The sequence below is a fragment of the Spodoptera frugiperda genome, chromosome 22 (assembly GCF_023101765.2).
Source record: "Spodoptera frugiperda isolate SF20-4 chromosome 22, AGI-APGP_CSIRO_Sfru_2.0, whole genome shotgun sequence".
NCBI lineage: Eukaryota > Metazoa > Arthropoda > Insecta > Lepidoptera > Noctuidae > Spodoptera > Spodoptera frugiperda.
The window spans coordinates 4,367,128-4,384,468 of record NC_064233.1 but is presented as its reverse complement, the minus strand read 5'-3'; the positions used below and the strand labels follow the sequence as shown (position 1 = coordinate 4,384,468).

Below are 17,341 nucleotides of genomic sequence, written 5' to 3'. Positions count from 1 at the left end.
AAAACCACAACTAAAAACCTTTTTTGTCTGGCTCGAAAATCGAACTTAGACCTTCGAGCTTGAATTACTAAATCTCTCTGTGATCACAAACACATAATTACCCAGTACCTCTTCTACTGTAAAAAATAAATACAATGTAACACCCACTTTTCACCACTTACACAAATTATCTGGGACAAAATTCCAACAAGATTACACGAATAGTTGTTTGGAACGGGTATTGAGGCCACGACCTCTTTTAAAGCAGCCGGCCACTCAGCCACTGGGCTAACCGTACAATCTCTCATTTTATCAAGTTTTTTAAAGTTTAAGAAAAGAGATTTATACCTTGCTCCTTTTTATAAAGGTCGGCAACGCAGTTGTAACGCCTATGGTGTTGCGGGTGTCCATGGGCGACGGCGATTACTTACCATCAGGTGATTTGTTTGCTCGTTTGCCTTATATCCTAAAATGAAATCCGAAGCGGATAACCTAAGGCGTTACCGAGGCTCTGCCTCAAAGCAGGAGTAGAAACGGGGTGGTTTTTAGTCAGTAAGAGTCTGACACTCCCTCTTGTCTCACCCAAGGCGAGAGAAGTCATTGGATGACCTTACCTTTTTTTATCTTGGCGAGAGACAGTGTCAGACTCTTACTGACTAAAAACCACCCCGTTCCTACTCCTGCTTTTCGAGCCGGAGCCCTGGTAACTCGCTAGGCAGTCCGCAGCATGGGACTGCATGATGGAAAAGAACGGGGTGGTTTTTAGTCAGTAAGAGTCTGACACTCCTGATTTTCAGACCGGAGTCCCGGTAACCCGAAAAATAGAGAGGGGCATGGCTTGTAACGTCTCGCGCTCCCCGTAAAGTGTCACGCATTATGTTAAAGGGAAATTCAGTTATGACATTTCCTCTTTGTATTTGCTTCATGGGCATCCCCCAATGTCTTGGATGACCAGGTATCAGTTGGCACCGACCTGCGTCAACTGCCTATACTTCTTTAAATAGCAAGCGTGATATTAAGTCCATTGACATTGTGATAAGATTATTTACAAGATTTCATAATAAGATAAAAAATGTGAAGGAAAAAATATTGCTGCTAGTATTTTTTTTATGCTGTAATAAACATATACATATATGTATTTCATATTTATGTATTTTGAACTAAATTCCCATAAATGGGGTAAGTAGAGTTGGTTATTTGGTGTAACACCCACTTTTCACCACTTTTTTTTTAGGAAAAAAAATACTAATATTTTTTTTGCTATAACTAACATATTACATATGTATTTTATAACCCATTATCCCATAAAGGGGTAAGTAGAGTTGCACATATTCGTATGTAACACCCACTTTTTTACCACAAACAAAAATTTTGGACATCTGTAAATTTGAATTTTGCTCGACTCGGAATCGAACCTAATAGTTTGTTATTGTTTTTTTTTATTAACGTATTATGATGTAAATAGCGGGATAACTAGTAGACACTGTTTTGTTCACATTTAGTATTACATTGCGGTCGGCTATATATTTTCCCGGGTCAATGACCTTTTAACAGTACAGTTTAGTTCAGGTATTGTTATGATTAAATAAACTATGATTATGTATGTAACTGTTACTATTTTGATTAGGTTCGATTTTATTTTGAGGCATATTTAAAAAAAAATAGAAAAAAAATAAAGAAGTTTTTTTGTTATGTCATAGTCAGAAAATGTTGTGTAAAAAATATCAATAACATAATATTTTAAATTTCGAATATCAATCCATCTAGATGCCTAACCAATCATCTAAGAGCTATTCACAAAAAAAAACTCCAAAGAAAAATATCGTAAGTAAGCGAATCATCTTTTCCGAACAAGAAAAAAAAAGAAAGAAAAAAAAAACCGTCCGAAATATTTGAATTCGGAACGTTCGCCGGCGAAAAAATTCGCCAGGAAAGGCGGCGACGTAATATTGTTCAGTGATTCCACATTCAAAACTAGAGTTCAACAACTTTTCACCGAAATCTACTTTGTTTGGGTCCCGGGGTCAACGAACTGCGGTGACGCCTGTGTGCCAGTGTGCGCGCGCCGCTATATCCGTACACGCTACCGACGTACGCACACAAGCACACAACGCCTTGCGATCCGCTCGCACATTGATGGGCGATTCTGTCTCTTAATTGCACCGTAATTACACACGTTTCCGCATACATTTTACAAAGTTTCGGAGGTACTATATTCGTATTTAACCATCCTCAAAGAATTTTCCCTTAAAGATGATTATTGAAGGACTTTCCTACACGATTCCTAGTCCGCGCCGCGCCGGGGCGACTGAACTATCGCTATAAGCTAAGTTGATTATTCGGTCGGAATGAAAAAATATATAATTTTTTCGTGAGGCTGGCTGAAGATTCGTCAATGCGTCAGTCATGTTCGGACCGCTGTGGCGTCAACATCTTTAGTCTGCCAGTTGCCGACGCGATCCCGACTTGTGAACAACCAATAGTACAAACATACTAACGTACAAATTTTTCCAACAGTGAGGTGAACACGTATTGTTATTTTCTTACAAGGAACAGTGACAGTGCCTTCCAGTGCAACCCAAGGATTTTAATTCACAATTGTTTATGAAAATAGAACGTGGTGACGATTAATAAACTAACAAACATCGGAATAAAATTTCAAATTTAAATCTTGTGTTCTATTCCACGTAAATTCGAATAACGGATTTTAGATAATTGAGCAAACGTTGTTCGGTTAACTAAAATCTCTAATAAACAACAAATTGGCATTTTTAAATATTTCTTTTTTGTTCTAAAGAATATTTTTAAATTCAAATAAATTCTTCTTCTGTTTCGGTTTTCTGTTTGCAGATATTTTTTGTGTTCTCTCAATAATTGATTAAGAGATATAACCTAACCAATAGAATAAGGGATCAAGTGAACAATTACAATAAATACAAATAGTGCCTTACTTAGATGTTTATTTAAGACGAACGGAAGAAAACAAAACATAATCACGGAGACAAAATGCCAAAAAATTTGTTGCTCTTCAAAAAGTTAATACCGGAATTAAACTTCGCAAAGAGAAATCTCACATCCCCGCTCGGCCGGAATATATTCATCAGTTAAACTCCAAAAAACCTGGTGCTTATTATAAAAATAATCAACAAAGTTGAAGAAACAATATTACAAAAACAAAAAAACTGGGAGTGCCATAGTTTTTTCGAAGAAAATTACTAATGGTGTAACGAACACATAAAAAAAAACAAAACAGTTGCCTTACCGACATAGTCGAACAAAAAAACAATTTTTACCCAAACAAAAATAAAAAAAGAAGAAATTTGAACCATCAATTGGAACGCCAACGTCTAGTGATAGTAGTGTGGACCGCAATGCGAATTCGATTCGCACAAACACAAAATCATTGGCCGAAAGTAACTTAGAAGAAAAAAGTTTTCGAAGAGTACAAGAAAAGGCGGAAAGACGGCCGATAAAAATTCGAAAATCTTTGAAATCATGAACAGCAACCAGTTCCACGATTTATTCGGCTCGCAGTGGCCCCCAGATCAGCACGGAGGTCACTCGTCGGCTTCCACCATGCTGCACCAATCACAGGGATTGCCACAAGGCATGCAGTTGAAGAGAGAGCCCCATACTGATGGTCAGCAGGTCATGCACAACCAGATGCCGATGGACATCACTTCAGGGTCCGTGGCGGACAGTACATCACCCCCGCCTGGGGGCAACGAAGGGATGTACGGATCATCTATGCCTGGGATGTATATGGACAAGAAAGGACCTAACTCCATACGAGGTATTTATCCTTATTTTACGAAAAAAAAACATTGGTTTCAATTTGAAATTCTAATTTTCTACGTTGATTTCCGTTTTGACAATACTCTAATTAAGTTAATTTAGTTTTTGTGTTTAGTAACGTATGCACGTATTTAGGTTTCCATAAAATATACATACAAAGATAGTCAATGCAAATAGCAATACCAATTGTCTGTTTGTTTGTCCCTTCCAATTTGTTGGAGCAAAGTGCATATTAAGAATAATAAAGTTTTTTTTAATAAGTTTTTTTTTCTAGTAAATATGACCTAGGAAATGTTGGAATTTATTTTCCTAGTTATGTTCTATGTTGTGCATTATCGCGAATCCATGATGTCAGAGATAAAACGCGTTTGTAGTAAAAGTGATATAACAAATACGTATTAAAGTGATAGTAGGCAAATCCTTTAGTTAATGAAAATTAAACAAAAACAGATCATTGAATCAACCAAAAAGTATCAATGACTTTAAACATAGGCATAATAAAGAAATGTCTTTGACAAAAAAAAACACTCTGACAGCTGTCACATCACATCAAATGACATTGATTCAAATTTAGAACTTGAAGATGCACTTAACCTTTATTTAAATTAGGGCGTGTAAATTCCTAAGAAGAGATTTTAGAGTTTCTATAATTAAATGAAATTGAATTCTCTGAGCAGGCAGTTATGGTTGTAATTGGTGTACTACAAATTGTCACTTGGGCCTATTTTGTGCGGGTCAACTGAAGGTCAAATTCTGATGTTTTAATTGGTCAAGTGTAAAAGGTTAGGAAGATCTTTTTGATCCACTTTCTTGACAACAGTTTGGAATGAATTAAAAATTTTAAGATAATATTATAACAATATGAAATAAATCATCTTATTTGTATCAATATGATATAACATGACTGCCACACTCAAAGTCATTTAATGGTGACTTAAACCATCCCTTAGCAATCGTTTTCGATACAAAATCATTACTAAGGACTAGTTTAAGTAATCATTAAATGTCTCTGAGTGCGGCAGTAAGTCAATTTAGGTGCAACCTAGAATTTTCTTTGCTATTTTTTTACGAAAAAGCGGAAAATTTCGTAATAACACTTCATAATATCATGCGACCTAAATGTTTAGTAGTAAGTACTTTGAAACGTAATTATTTACAAAAACCAATGCATTTATCTATTGCCCCCAATTGCATTTAAATTGTTTGTGTCCTACATTTTTAATTTCCGCAATTAACAGAGTTTTTGTCTTTGTCCCTTCACATTATTTATTATCTGTGTTAATTGTCGTTGCATTTAGGTTATGACGTCAGTTACCATGTATGTCACTTTCTGTTTCATTTTAAACTTTAAAATGATGTAATTGAGTCTAATTTTCATTGTAGGTTAGCTTAGATAGGAGAAAATATTTGACAGTTCATTGTCTTAAAAAAAAACATATTTTTATTTTTCTATACATAGTCAAATTAGCTCAATTTCTCTCATAGGTTCTCTTTAATCATTAAAACGCCCAGTTTATCTACTAAAAAAAAAAATATATAATAGAACGAAAAAATCATACATATTTTCTGTCCCAGCAATATAACATGACACGGAAATATTTCTCACATAGACACGACACAGGCGGTTAAAAAGCCAAAAAATTGCGTTCAAACTAAACTAAACCCAATTTTCAATTACTAAAAGGGCCAAAATGACATAACAACACAAAACTAACAGTACATTGCAAAGGCAAGCTATTAAAATGAATAGAAAAAAAAAACAATTACACAGAACGCAAGGCAAAGTGCAGGTTGATGTCAATGACCCCGTCAAAAACTGACACGTGGAGAGGCCGCACATAGAAAAAGGTCCTATGTTGTACTAGAAGGCAGAAGGCATTATACGGCGTAACACAGTGTAGATTAATTTGTACATTTTATTGATAGTATGTCAATTTCGAAAGTAATTTTGGTTATAGTATTTTTTTATCTATGTCATCATCTACATAGTTTGTTTAGTTTTGTGTTTGTGAGGGAGTAGTTCTATTTAATATTATGTCACATTTTTCCTTTATATGTGTGACTATGATGTGTTGAGCTTAGTTTACATAGAGAAAAGTCTAGAATGATCTAGAAACTAGAATACTAAACAAAACCAAATCAAGTACTATAAGAAACAAACACAGAAAAACGTTACTCCCACGGTAAATGGACAATTTAAATTCATTTAGATGTAATTTTTTAAGTCCAATTGTCATTACTCATTTCTGTCGCAATGGCGCAACAGGACAATTTTGGGGTTGTCATCCGGCGTAGAATTGGCCTCATCTCAGAGTTCAAGGCCATTGCGCGTTAATTTGATGATACGTTCACCTCTTACAGCACTCCTCATCTCGCTAGACTCTTTATTTCTGGCTGTATGAAGCATCGTGTCATGCACGTGACGTTTAACAACAAAAAAAAAAAAACAATAAAGTGACAGTGACGTTTACTGTCATGTGTAAAAAAAAAGTTTGCAGCAAAAAAGTTCGATTATCGTTGTTTGATTATTTGAAATAATAGAATGTGAATGTGAATAAGAAAGGAATACGGCGTTCTAAATAAAATACAGTTCGATTTTATTGGCACTTATTGATTTTTCGCTCGCTGAAAATTTCCACGGCACGGTATTGACACGGACGGTGGGTGGAGCGCCGAAATAACGTTCCCACATAAAGCTTATAAGTCTCTATTTAATTACAAAAACCTTCGTTTTCAAGTGATACCCACAAGAAACCAATTACAAACCTACACAATCAATTAAATGTACCTAAAAGATATCATAGAATTGGCCGTAAAGAAAAAAAAAGACGACAAACTGTCAAAACGTTTCAAAAATAGAAGCATGCTCGTGGTCATCGACCCGTGACGTCACGTGACGTATGCTGTCACTTTTATTTTAGGGCGCGTTCAAATTGAATGGTTTCGTTAACATACTTAAACAAATTAATGAAATTCCGAAACTTAATTGTTTTTTACTTTGCGGGGGTTATGCGGTGTGAAGTTCTGTTGAGTTATTTTTGTAATACGTTGTATTTCCTTTTTCCCTTTCGATTTTATATTGAGAATTTAAGAGGTCAAGCTACTTATCATAATTGGGGTCTCACTTTTGTTTTCGAAATGTGTTACCTATCGTTGTTTTAGAATAATTTTCATTAACAACTAAGACATTTTAGATTTGTAACTGAAAAATCTGAGACAAGCGTGCTTTTGTAACATTATAACTCAAAATTATTACCACTTAATAGTTTTTACACACTTAGCCCTTACATAAATTAACAAACACACTCTCTCATACTGTTTATATTAGATATTGTACAAAGATTCATATTACGACATAATCAGAATTAGTTTGAAAGATGAAACTTCTATAACATAACATTTAACTACACAATAGAGCATATTGTAATGTTAAATATAACCAATCTTATTTTAACAAAGAGGCCTGTGTTCCAATGTAGTATAAATCCTTTTGGGTTATACCTATGAACCACAATTCGAACGTTGGATAAACTGTCAAATTAATATAATTTTGACGTTAATGACATCTATCTGCCTCTCTAAATATAATGATCTATATGAATGTTAAATTCTATCCAAATCCATTCAGCAGTTTTGCAGTCTAGTTGGTTACCAAGCGAAATTGCGGTTTCACAATAAAATAACATCAAATTCCTTATTACTAAGCTAACTCCATTACAAAAATGATTCATTAACTTACTTATAATTACTTAGTCATGATTTCTTTCAAATGCAAACAGTTCAATAACCTTTGACGGACAGAAAATGTAATTGTCATACTCACAAGTTTCCGCCATATTGGAAAAATGACAGTTGTTAATAGATTTTCATAGAAACAGTAGGAAATTGGTAAAAAATATTTAATAAATCGAATAATCTGTGTAAAAAATGGATTTATGTATGGCTGGCGCTTAAAATTAGGCGCGAAACTTTTGACGTTTAATTTTTTTTTCTAAATGACGTTATAGGCTGAATGATGTTGCAACCGTCAGAGACGTCATTGACCTGTCATTAGTCATTTGTACGTCATTTTGGATGATTATCAGTTTTTTTACGAAAGAAAGTATTAGTTTACGTATTTGTTCAGATCTAGTCCATTGATAAATTATGTTTTATTGTTCTCGCTATCGTATTTTACCCGTCTAGCCGTCTGGGGCCTATCGGGAGATAGGCTTTCTAATTTCGTGTGGGTCGTATCACCAAAATATCTTTTTAGGTCACACTTTGTACTAAGTCTACATTTGCTGTCCATAATCAGATAATTTTATTCAACGTTTGATTTTTGTTAAGAAGAACTCCATCATTGTTAAAAAATAGATAGACGAAAACATCAGTGTTCATAGTGGAATGATAATCCAATTTAAAAAGATCTCTCAACAAAAACAACTACAACCTTATCAGGGATCAACATAATTTGGTCATGTATAACGGTCTACTAACCATCATAAACTGATCTCCCAACACAAACATTTCTCTAACAAACAAAGGTCAACCGAAAATGGTTTTGCCTAAATATAAAATGAAAAGCACGCGGTGTATTCAGGTCATTGGCCCGTGATGTCACTCGCGTCACAGAACGTAGGTAATTCAAAATACGTTAACGCGCCCATCCGCGTTACGTGTATGAATTTGCGATACAATCTGTAATGCGGTTTGCGTTTGACCGATATCGGTCATTGCCTTGACTTGATAGTGATTCACTGTTGTGATATATATTTTTTTTGTAACCTTGGGCTTACGTAAAAATGTGTTTGCTCCTTTTTTAAATACCTATCGATAATCGAATTCGTTTTTTGAATTAAGTTCACATTCTTTTTTCAAATAATTTTTATTTTTTGTGATTTATATTTTATTTTGAGATTCTATTTTTAAATTAGAATACCGTTAATTAAACACCAAATTAAATTTAGAAATTCTAATTTTAAAATAGGTTAAGGCCAAAGTGACGGTTAAGAAATTGTAGGTACCATATTGTTTTACTCTACATAGGTATTATTTAATTCAGATTTTTATTCCCTGATGTAAAGTATCTAATATTAAACTCAATTAAATTACCGGGTTCAACTCCCACCTCATGTTACTCCGAAGCCGGTTTACCGGGGCTCCGGCTCGACAGACAGGAGTAGGAACGGGGTGGTTTTTAATCAGTAAGAGTCTGATACTCGCTCTCGCCTCGCCCAGGGCGTGAAAAGTCATTGGATGATTTTTCCCCCTTAAAAAATCCTCATGTTTCTGGTTTTCAAAACTTATACAGATATCAAATTCAGTTAAAAAGGATTATAAATTCGATAATTTTTCCAATCATTTTCCGATGCCTTTGTGATATCCTTTACGTTATCAGAATTTGGCCATGAAAAAGAATAAAATATTATTATTTATCTTTTTTAATGGTTTTTCAGCATGACATCAGTTTTATAATCCCTCCTTGCTTTATCGGTCAATGATCGAGCCAAGGGCAGTTACGAAGATTTTTTTTTCTGATAAAAATGCCATAGATAACCTATAGGTGTAGCTACTGAGTATCGAGATATAGCATAAAATGTGAAACTTAAAATGTATGTATCATATCACATCAACAGCCTGTATATAAGTGGCCATTGCTGATCAAAGGCCTATTCTCTTATCAAGAATGTCCTAAGAACTGACTAAATGACTGAGATATTTGACAAAGACCAGGCAGCAGCGCTCTCTGATAAATAAACCTGAACCCTTCACACTACGATCTCCAAACCTACTTTTAAGATTTACGACATACACCCCTTATTTTTATAATAACTATCTTGAGACATATAAAATTAACTAAAAATAAGTGTTTACTCACGTAAATATACTGACAAAACTAGTAGACTGCGCGACGTCACCGCGTCTGCGCACGCTGCTCATGATGAAGAGTTCCTCTGTGACTCGAAACTAGTAGAGCTTTTCTCCATTAACGTACGTGAGTAAACCGTGATTTGACGTTTCAAAAGTGCCTTATTTAGGATTAATTGAAATAAATGCTTTGACTTTGAGTTTATTTTTAGTAGTTAAACCCTCTTTTGTAGAGGGTTCTTATAGACCAGCAGTGGACTGTAACAAGTCTTTTGGAATCTTATTGACTCTATTACAGTCATTCCATAGTTATGTAGTTATAAAATTATATATATTTTTATTCAAGGATAATATGTTTATAGAAACCACAATTTATATCATACATAATATGTTCAATAATATAATAAATATCCTATAGGTACATATAAACATTATCCTGGCGCTTTTCCAATGGGTTAAAATTATTGATACTCGATTTTCAAATGGAAATTTTAAAGGAAAGTGTAAGCAGAGGTGCTTATTACGGCACGTAATGCCGCTAAACAACTGAGAAATTTTCGAAAACATTACAAAAGTCCAATAATACTTTGCCCGACCCGGGAATAACATAAAATACAATACACTTAAGACAAAAATGTACTCAAGATGATGTTTTAAAAAAATATATAGTCAATATTATCATCTCTGTTGACATCTAGAAGAATTAATAGACACATCACTACATAGTATAAAACAAAGTCGCTTTCTCTGTCCCTATGTCCCTTTGTACGCTTAAATCTTTAAAACTACGCAACGGATTTTGATGCGGTTTTTTTAAATAAATAGAGTGATTCAAGAGGCAGGTTTATATGTATAATACATGCATAATATATCACCATTGCACCCATGCGAAGCTGGGGCGGGTCGTTAGTAATTTATAAAGATCATCCATTGACTTCTCCCGCCTTGGGCGAGGCGAGAGGGAGTGTCAGACTCTTACTGACTAAAAACCACCCCGTGCCTTCTCCTGCTTTTCGAGCCGGAGCCCCGGTAAACCCGCTAGACCGTCTACAGCTCCGGTTATAAAGTATCCTACAGATATTTTCAATGAGTAATCCTGATATAAAATAGTATTGAACGGCAGACGGACCAAGGCCGTTCCTTAACTCCCAGTCAGTATAGGTCTTACGTCATTGCCTGAACTATATATGTATGTATTTACAATACAACATATAACATATAACGTGATATATGTTGATTGTTAACGGCAGGGTAGAATGTATTTCCTATGGAGCTGTAAACTGTCTAGCGACTGTCCGGTAAACACCGGGGCTCCGGCTCGAAAAGCAGGAGTAGTAACGGGGTGGTTTTTAGTCAGTAAGAGTCTGACACTCCCTCTTGGCTCGCTCAAAGCGGGAGAAGTCATATTGGGGGGTGACTTTCCCTTTCAAAAAAAGGATTCAGTATTTTATTCAGGTGTTGTGTCAGAAGGGTAGATTGTCCAGTCAACTGTACATGAAAAAAAAACAGCTCATGTAGTGGAGAGATTGTCTAGTCAACAAGGATGTACCTATTTAGGATATATTTTTTTCTAACTTTTGACCTATTTACCATTTTTATCAAACATTGTATATCAATTTTAATTTATCATAAGTTTTAAAAAACATTTTTTTAAACAGACTTCCTCATTGGAAACCCTTATCATCGCAGATCCCCGGTGATCACAATGATAGAAAGAATTAAACATAAGCCATCGTTCTTGATAAAAAGGATTAATTTTATAGATTGCAAACAAGATTACTAACAGATAAATATTAATATTTACTTATAGTAAAATTACAACATTTCTCTATTTTTTATCTATGAAATTCAAAATGGCAGTCAAAATTCGAATTTAGAACGCTCATTTGTCTTTTCTATTCTCATGGTCCGTTCACATCACTCGCATACTCGACTAGCTCGACGCAACTTGCCCACAATAAAAAGGCAATTTCATTTTATTCCTATTATTGACCAACCCACAATAGTAGCAGACGGTTCATTTAAAAACTTGTGCAACGTTTAAAGAATGTGATTACAATACATTACCGAGACAATAGATCGAGGGTTCGATGACCGTTCACAGCTGATCAGAAGCCAAATCCTAAATATAATCGATTTATTATTATATTTGTCTGTTTGTGCTGTTTTCTTGGACTGAGCGATTTGGTTAATAATAAACCTTGTAGCGCAAAACACAGTGAGAAAATTGGACAAAGAAAACGAAAATTTTCATTTAAAATCAATAAAATAAATACTTATTTTCAATTTCAAATTTTATCAATGTCATCAATTAACTTACATATTTATGTTTCGTCGTCAAAAATAGGTATAACTAATAAATTGATTCTTAAACCGCTGACGCATCAGGTTGCATCATAATTGTTGCATCGTCCATTATGCAACTAATGCGATTTTCTTTCGCAATTTTATAATGTTGATGAACTTTGTCTCTTACAAAGTTGCTGAGTCAACTAATGAGACATTTCTTCATCTTTGTTTGAAAAATTTGATGATTATTTTTATTGTTTTAGTATTTAGGTTGATTTTATAAAATTATTAGAATAGAATATTCTGCATGCTTTTTAATTTTAAAGTTAATCTGGTGCTAGTTTTGTTATTTTATCAATTTGTTTATAAATTATTTTATTAAACATGTTTTCATTTACATATTTTGCCCATATAACTTTTTTATTAATAATAAACGCTTTGTTGAACTTTGTCTATGACAATCTGTCATTTCAAAATGCGCGGTAAAAAGCTTGTTTATCAAAATGAAAGTAAACATGAAATTAACTATTTTTAACATGAAAGTGTGAGACAAAGTCTATTTTAAGAGTTTTGTCATCACTTTTGATGATAATTTTAGCTACAGCCGCTCGGTCTCATCTCTTCTATCTTATATTTATAAATGTACGTTAAAAATAACATAAAATTGTCACCATTTTGTTCTAAAAAACAGAACTTAAATTCTATAATAAAATAAAAATATTCAGCCAGCATTAAAAGAGTGAAACAAATACATTAAAGATAAAATAGAAACAAATTCTCGACTAACATTCGAAATTTAAGCTGGCAATTCTATAAAGCAATTGCTATTTAAAATTAAACTTTATTTTTGACGCTATAGAGTCTCATTCGTGTATTTAGGGGTGTCGCAATAAAGTTGTTCGAATCGCTAGTTCGGACAACTACGGTCGATGACCCTTGGCGTACATAAGCCGTTAGATTAAAATTTAAATTTGGAACTAGACCCATGGCTGACGGGTGTGAAATTGAAGATTTTTGCGAGTGCAGATAGACATTTTGACATTGACACACAAGAAAAGAAGATTTGTTCGGCAATTAAGGACATTTAAAGTAGTTATTTTTATTAACTGCCATAGCAAATGTATCCTTATGTGCCTGTAGACAATAATATTTTTGGATTTTTTCCTTTACAGATTATTTTCTTACTGTCAACCCTAACTTAAGCCTTGTTGAGCCTTCTAAAGGTTATTGACCTATGACGTACGGTGGGTGTGTAAACCATAGTATTGAATGCAAATTTGAAAATCGAATAATCGCCAAGTCGATTGTCAAGTGTCCTTAGGAACTCGTCAGTTGTTATATTTAAAGTGCGAAATGCGACTTTATTGCTATGACATAAGGTAATTTTAAAGCGAGAATATTTGCTACATGTCAAGTAGGTAAAATATCAATGTGTTGAGAAATAGAAAATTCTAAAACTATACAATATATCTAAAAGTAAGAACGTCGTACTAAACTGAGATTTTTCAAAATGAACTTATTGCAATCAGCATTATCAGCATAACTATATCACTATATTCAAGTCCATTAATTAAACTCTCCAAATAAACTATCTCATCATTCCTTCAAATACAAAACTAAGACTAAACGAAGCACCAAACCAAACTTCCAAATACAAAAATGACATTTCAAACTTTTAACCAAACAACTTTAAAGGCAAAGATCACACACTCATACAGCCATAAAACAAACTATGAGAACAAAATCAAATCAACTCGTTAGTCGTTACATAATAACTGTAAATCCTAAACATTCGAAATTCAAAATGATGGACCGTTGTGTGACGTAGCGGGGCGTGATACAATTTCCGAACGCGCTCGCGGTCGACGCCCGATGACGTCACAATCAGCTGTTTCGTGGGAATGAGATAGATATATGTTCTGTCTCTGTCTACGGGAATGCCTGGAGTGGGAATGTATCTTTAAAGAGGTTTATGTAATAAAGACTTATAATATTAATAAGGTATAGAGTTTGTTTGAACGCGCTGATCTCGGAAACTGCTGTATCGAATTTGAAATGTTTGTGTTGCATAGTCTATTTATAAAGGAAGGGTTGTAGGCTATAAAATATCACGCTATAATCAATAAGAGCTGAGCAATTTCCCTTTGGGAAAGAAAAACCGTTATTCCGAACCGAAATTATGAATTCGGATTTCGAAACGGAATTTACCGAATAATCGTTACAATGTTGATTCAAGAAAAGGATATTGCAAACTGACATTTTGTCAACAGTCAACAGCTGTGTCGTAAAACGGAACGGCTTTAATTTGAAACTATTGTTTCGTGTTCCGTTCTACGCAACGCTATTAGTTAGGATATTTTTTTATAAATTTCAACATTCTTAAGACTGTAGAATTTACGTCACGCCTTTTCTATCCCCGAAGGGGTAGGCAGAGGTGCACATTACGGCACGTAATGCCAATACAATGTACACCCATTTTTCACCATAGGGAGTAAACCTATTGCCATATACCGGCCACAATTCCAGACTCCATGTTACTTCAGAAAAATTTTAGACACACCAATAAAAAGCCCAAATAACACTTTACCCGACCGGGGAATCGAACCCGAGACATCTTGTCCGGACAACGATAACGATAATCGATTTAAAATAACTTTTAAACTACTTTAAAGTTAATGTATTTCATCTTTAGTTAGTAACATAATTGCATTTTAATGATGACTCTTAAATAACAATTTGTAAACGACACGTGTAAGAATTAGTTTTAAAATTTTCCCATATATTATGTACTAGCTACTTCCACGCTGTATCACCCGCTCTGCTCGGCTCCTTTTGGTCATAGCGTGATGTTTTATAGCCTATAGGCTTCCTCGATAAATGGACTATCCATCACAAAAAATATTATTCAATCTGAACCAGTAGTTCCCGAGATTGGTGCGTTCAAACAAACAATCAAACAATTAGTATAGATGTACATATTTATTATCAATATAATGTCATTATAACTAATATATTAGTCGCCAGTCGCCACCGCTATTCGTCTAGTGGGTATCATTAGAAAGACACCAGGCGTTAACGGCGTCATTATCCTCAACCAAAAGTTAACAATTCTGCCGATTGAAACACAAAATTTGGTTTCAATAAATTAAGCTGTGATACTGCTCTCAACCAATCCAATGAAAATAAGGATAATAATAAGCTACCACGTATGTATGTTTGTCACTCAATTACGCCAAAACGACTAAAGCAATCAGGATGAAATTTGGAACAAGGATTATATTCTGAAATAACACATAAGCCACTTTTTATTGCACGTTAATTACGTCAAAACGACTAAAGGAATCGGGATGAAATTTGGAACAAGGCATAGATTATATTCTAGACTAACACATAGGCCTTTTTATTCCACGGGAATGCGGCCGAAACCACTGGCAGAAGCTAGTATTTCATAATATATATAGTACTTAGGTATAATACAACGCACACATTGGCAAAAGGGCTTGCTCTATCTATATAAGGCTCGCACACACGTTTACGGAGTCATTGGCCGCAAAGCGACCTTGCCGGGGTCAACGAACGGAAACCAAAAATGGTTGTAACTTGATACCAGTCTTATCTTCACGCTATGTTTCAGGAATGGGGGTAAACAGAGTAGTGTAGGTGGCTTGTGATGACTAATTTTTGTTTTGTTGTCTGTTTTTTAAATTAGTTTTAAAGTATAATGAATTAGGCTTTATTTAAAACACTTTTTGTGGGGGAAGTTTATAGTACATATAATTGACTAAAAGGGGGAGAAGGGGGGTATTTTGAGTTAATTGTACTTCAAAATATTATAGTATTGTATTGGACGTGCATCAACAAAATTATTATATATTTTTTATATACTAGGTACATTTTAGCTGTTGCAAACAAAAACCTACTTTATAAACTTATAATTACAGCTCAAATTGCGTTAAAACTATGCTGTTGGTATCTATGCTAATCCCAATGTCCTGTAAACATTGTTGTCAAGCAAAAACCTAACCTATTTCTTTATTGTTACAGCTCAAATTGCGTTAAAACTATGCTCGTTGTACTATGCAAATCCCAATGTCCTGTTTACTTCGTTGTCAAGCAAAAACCTAACCTATTTCTTTATTGTTACAGCTCAAATTGGTTTAACACTATGCTCATTGTACTATGTAAATCCCAATGTCCTGTTTTCATGGTTGTCAAGCAAAAACCTAACCTATTTCTTTATTGTTACAGCTCAAATTGAAATAATACCATGCAAGGTGTGTGGAGACAAGTCATCAGGGGTCCACTATGGAGTGATCACCTGCGAAGGATGCAAGGGATTCTTCAGAAGGTCACAGAGCACAGGTCGGCTTCATTTGTACTTCTCTAATATGAACTTTATTTCTTAGGGTATAAAGTTGTTTTTAGGTTTTTTAGAGTAGAACAGTACATTAGTAAATGAGTCATATTAATTTGATACGTTGGGATTCTCTAATATGAACTTTATTCTTTAAAGTATAAAGTTGCTTTTAGATTTTTAGACTTAAAGCTTAATCATCTTAATTTGATAAGATGGAAAAGAAATTAAAAAAAGAGCTAGATCAGTCTTAGTATTTTATCATATATATATAAACAAACTTACTAAACCCATATTCATTATGATCAACAAAATGTCATTATAACTATTTGTCACAGTTACCACCGCTGCTCTTCGAGTGGGTATCGTTAGAAAGAGACTGCATATTTGACATATCAGGCAATACAGCTATCTGATAAACCTGGTTACTTACTCTTGAAACCAATTTCAATATCAATGCAATTTCAATCCAACAAAATCTCAACTATACAATCCCAATCGTAGCTGATAAAATAGCGTTCAGAGTATGGTTTATATAATACCATTTAGTTCATTCAATTGGCGCTAGTGTTGCAACTCAAGAGTATGAAATTTCACAATATCAATGTCTTTATAATAACTATCGTAAGACATACTAAATTAACTAAAATCACGGTTTATTCACGTAAATTAATAGAGAAAAGCTCTACTAGTTTCGAGTCACAGAGGGACTCTTCATCAAGAGCAGCGTGTACTACGAAACTAGTAGAGATTTTCTCAATTATTTTACATGATATTTAGATTTTGCTCAGTTAAATGCAAGAAACGAAAAGCTTGAATTTTTACAGTGATTTTTAGTTAATACAAGAAATTATTAAGATGTTTATTTTTTAATGTATTTCAGTAATAAATACTAACTCTTTTCAATATTTTTCAGTGGTGAACTACCAATGTCCGCGAAACAAGTCGTGTGTCGTGGACCGAGTTAACCGGAACCGCTGTCAATATTGCAGATTACAGAAGTGCTTGAAACTCGGAATGAGTCGAGATGGTAAGTCAAGATTTTTTTATGGTCACCCATCCAAAACCCGACCT

The 17,341-nt window shown here is 34.1% G+C and overlaps 1 protein-coding gene across 14 annotated transcripts in view; it reads left to right on the top strand.

The window, feature by feature from the left end:
• The window catches only part of LOC118279815 (probable nuclear hormone receptor HR3), a 132,072-nt gene that overhangs the window by 101,073 nt on the left and 13,658 nt on the right, over positions 1 to 17,341 (top strand). For 8 of the 14 annotated variants that reach the window (XM_050702337.1, XM_050702339.1, XM_050702328.1 and 5 more), the window contains 2 exons: positions 16,162 to 16,275; positions 17,184 to 17,297. In XM_050702337.1, the coding sequence (XP_050558294.1) occupies positions 16,162 to 16,275; positions 17,184 to 17,297 (228 nt within the window). Of the gene's footprint in view, positions 1 to 2,338; positions 3,773 to 16,161; positions 16,276 to 17,183; positions 17,298 to 17,341 lie in introns of those variants that run through there. The other 6 variants (XM_050702330.1, XM_050702332.1, XM_050702333.1 and 3 more) reach the window with 6 other exon arrangements.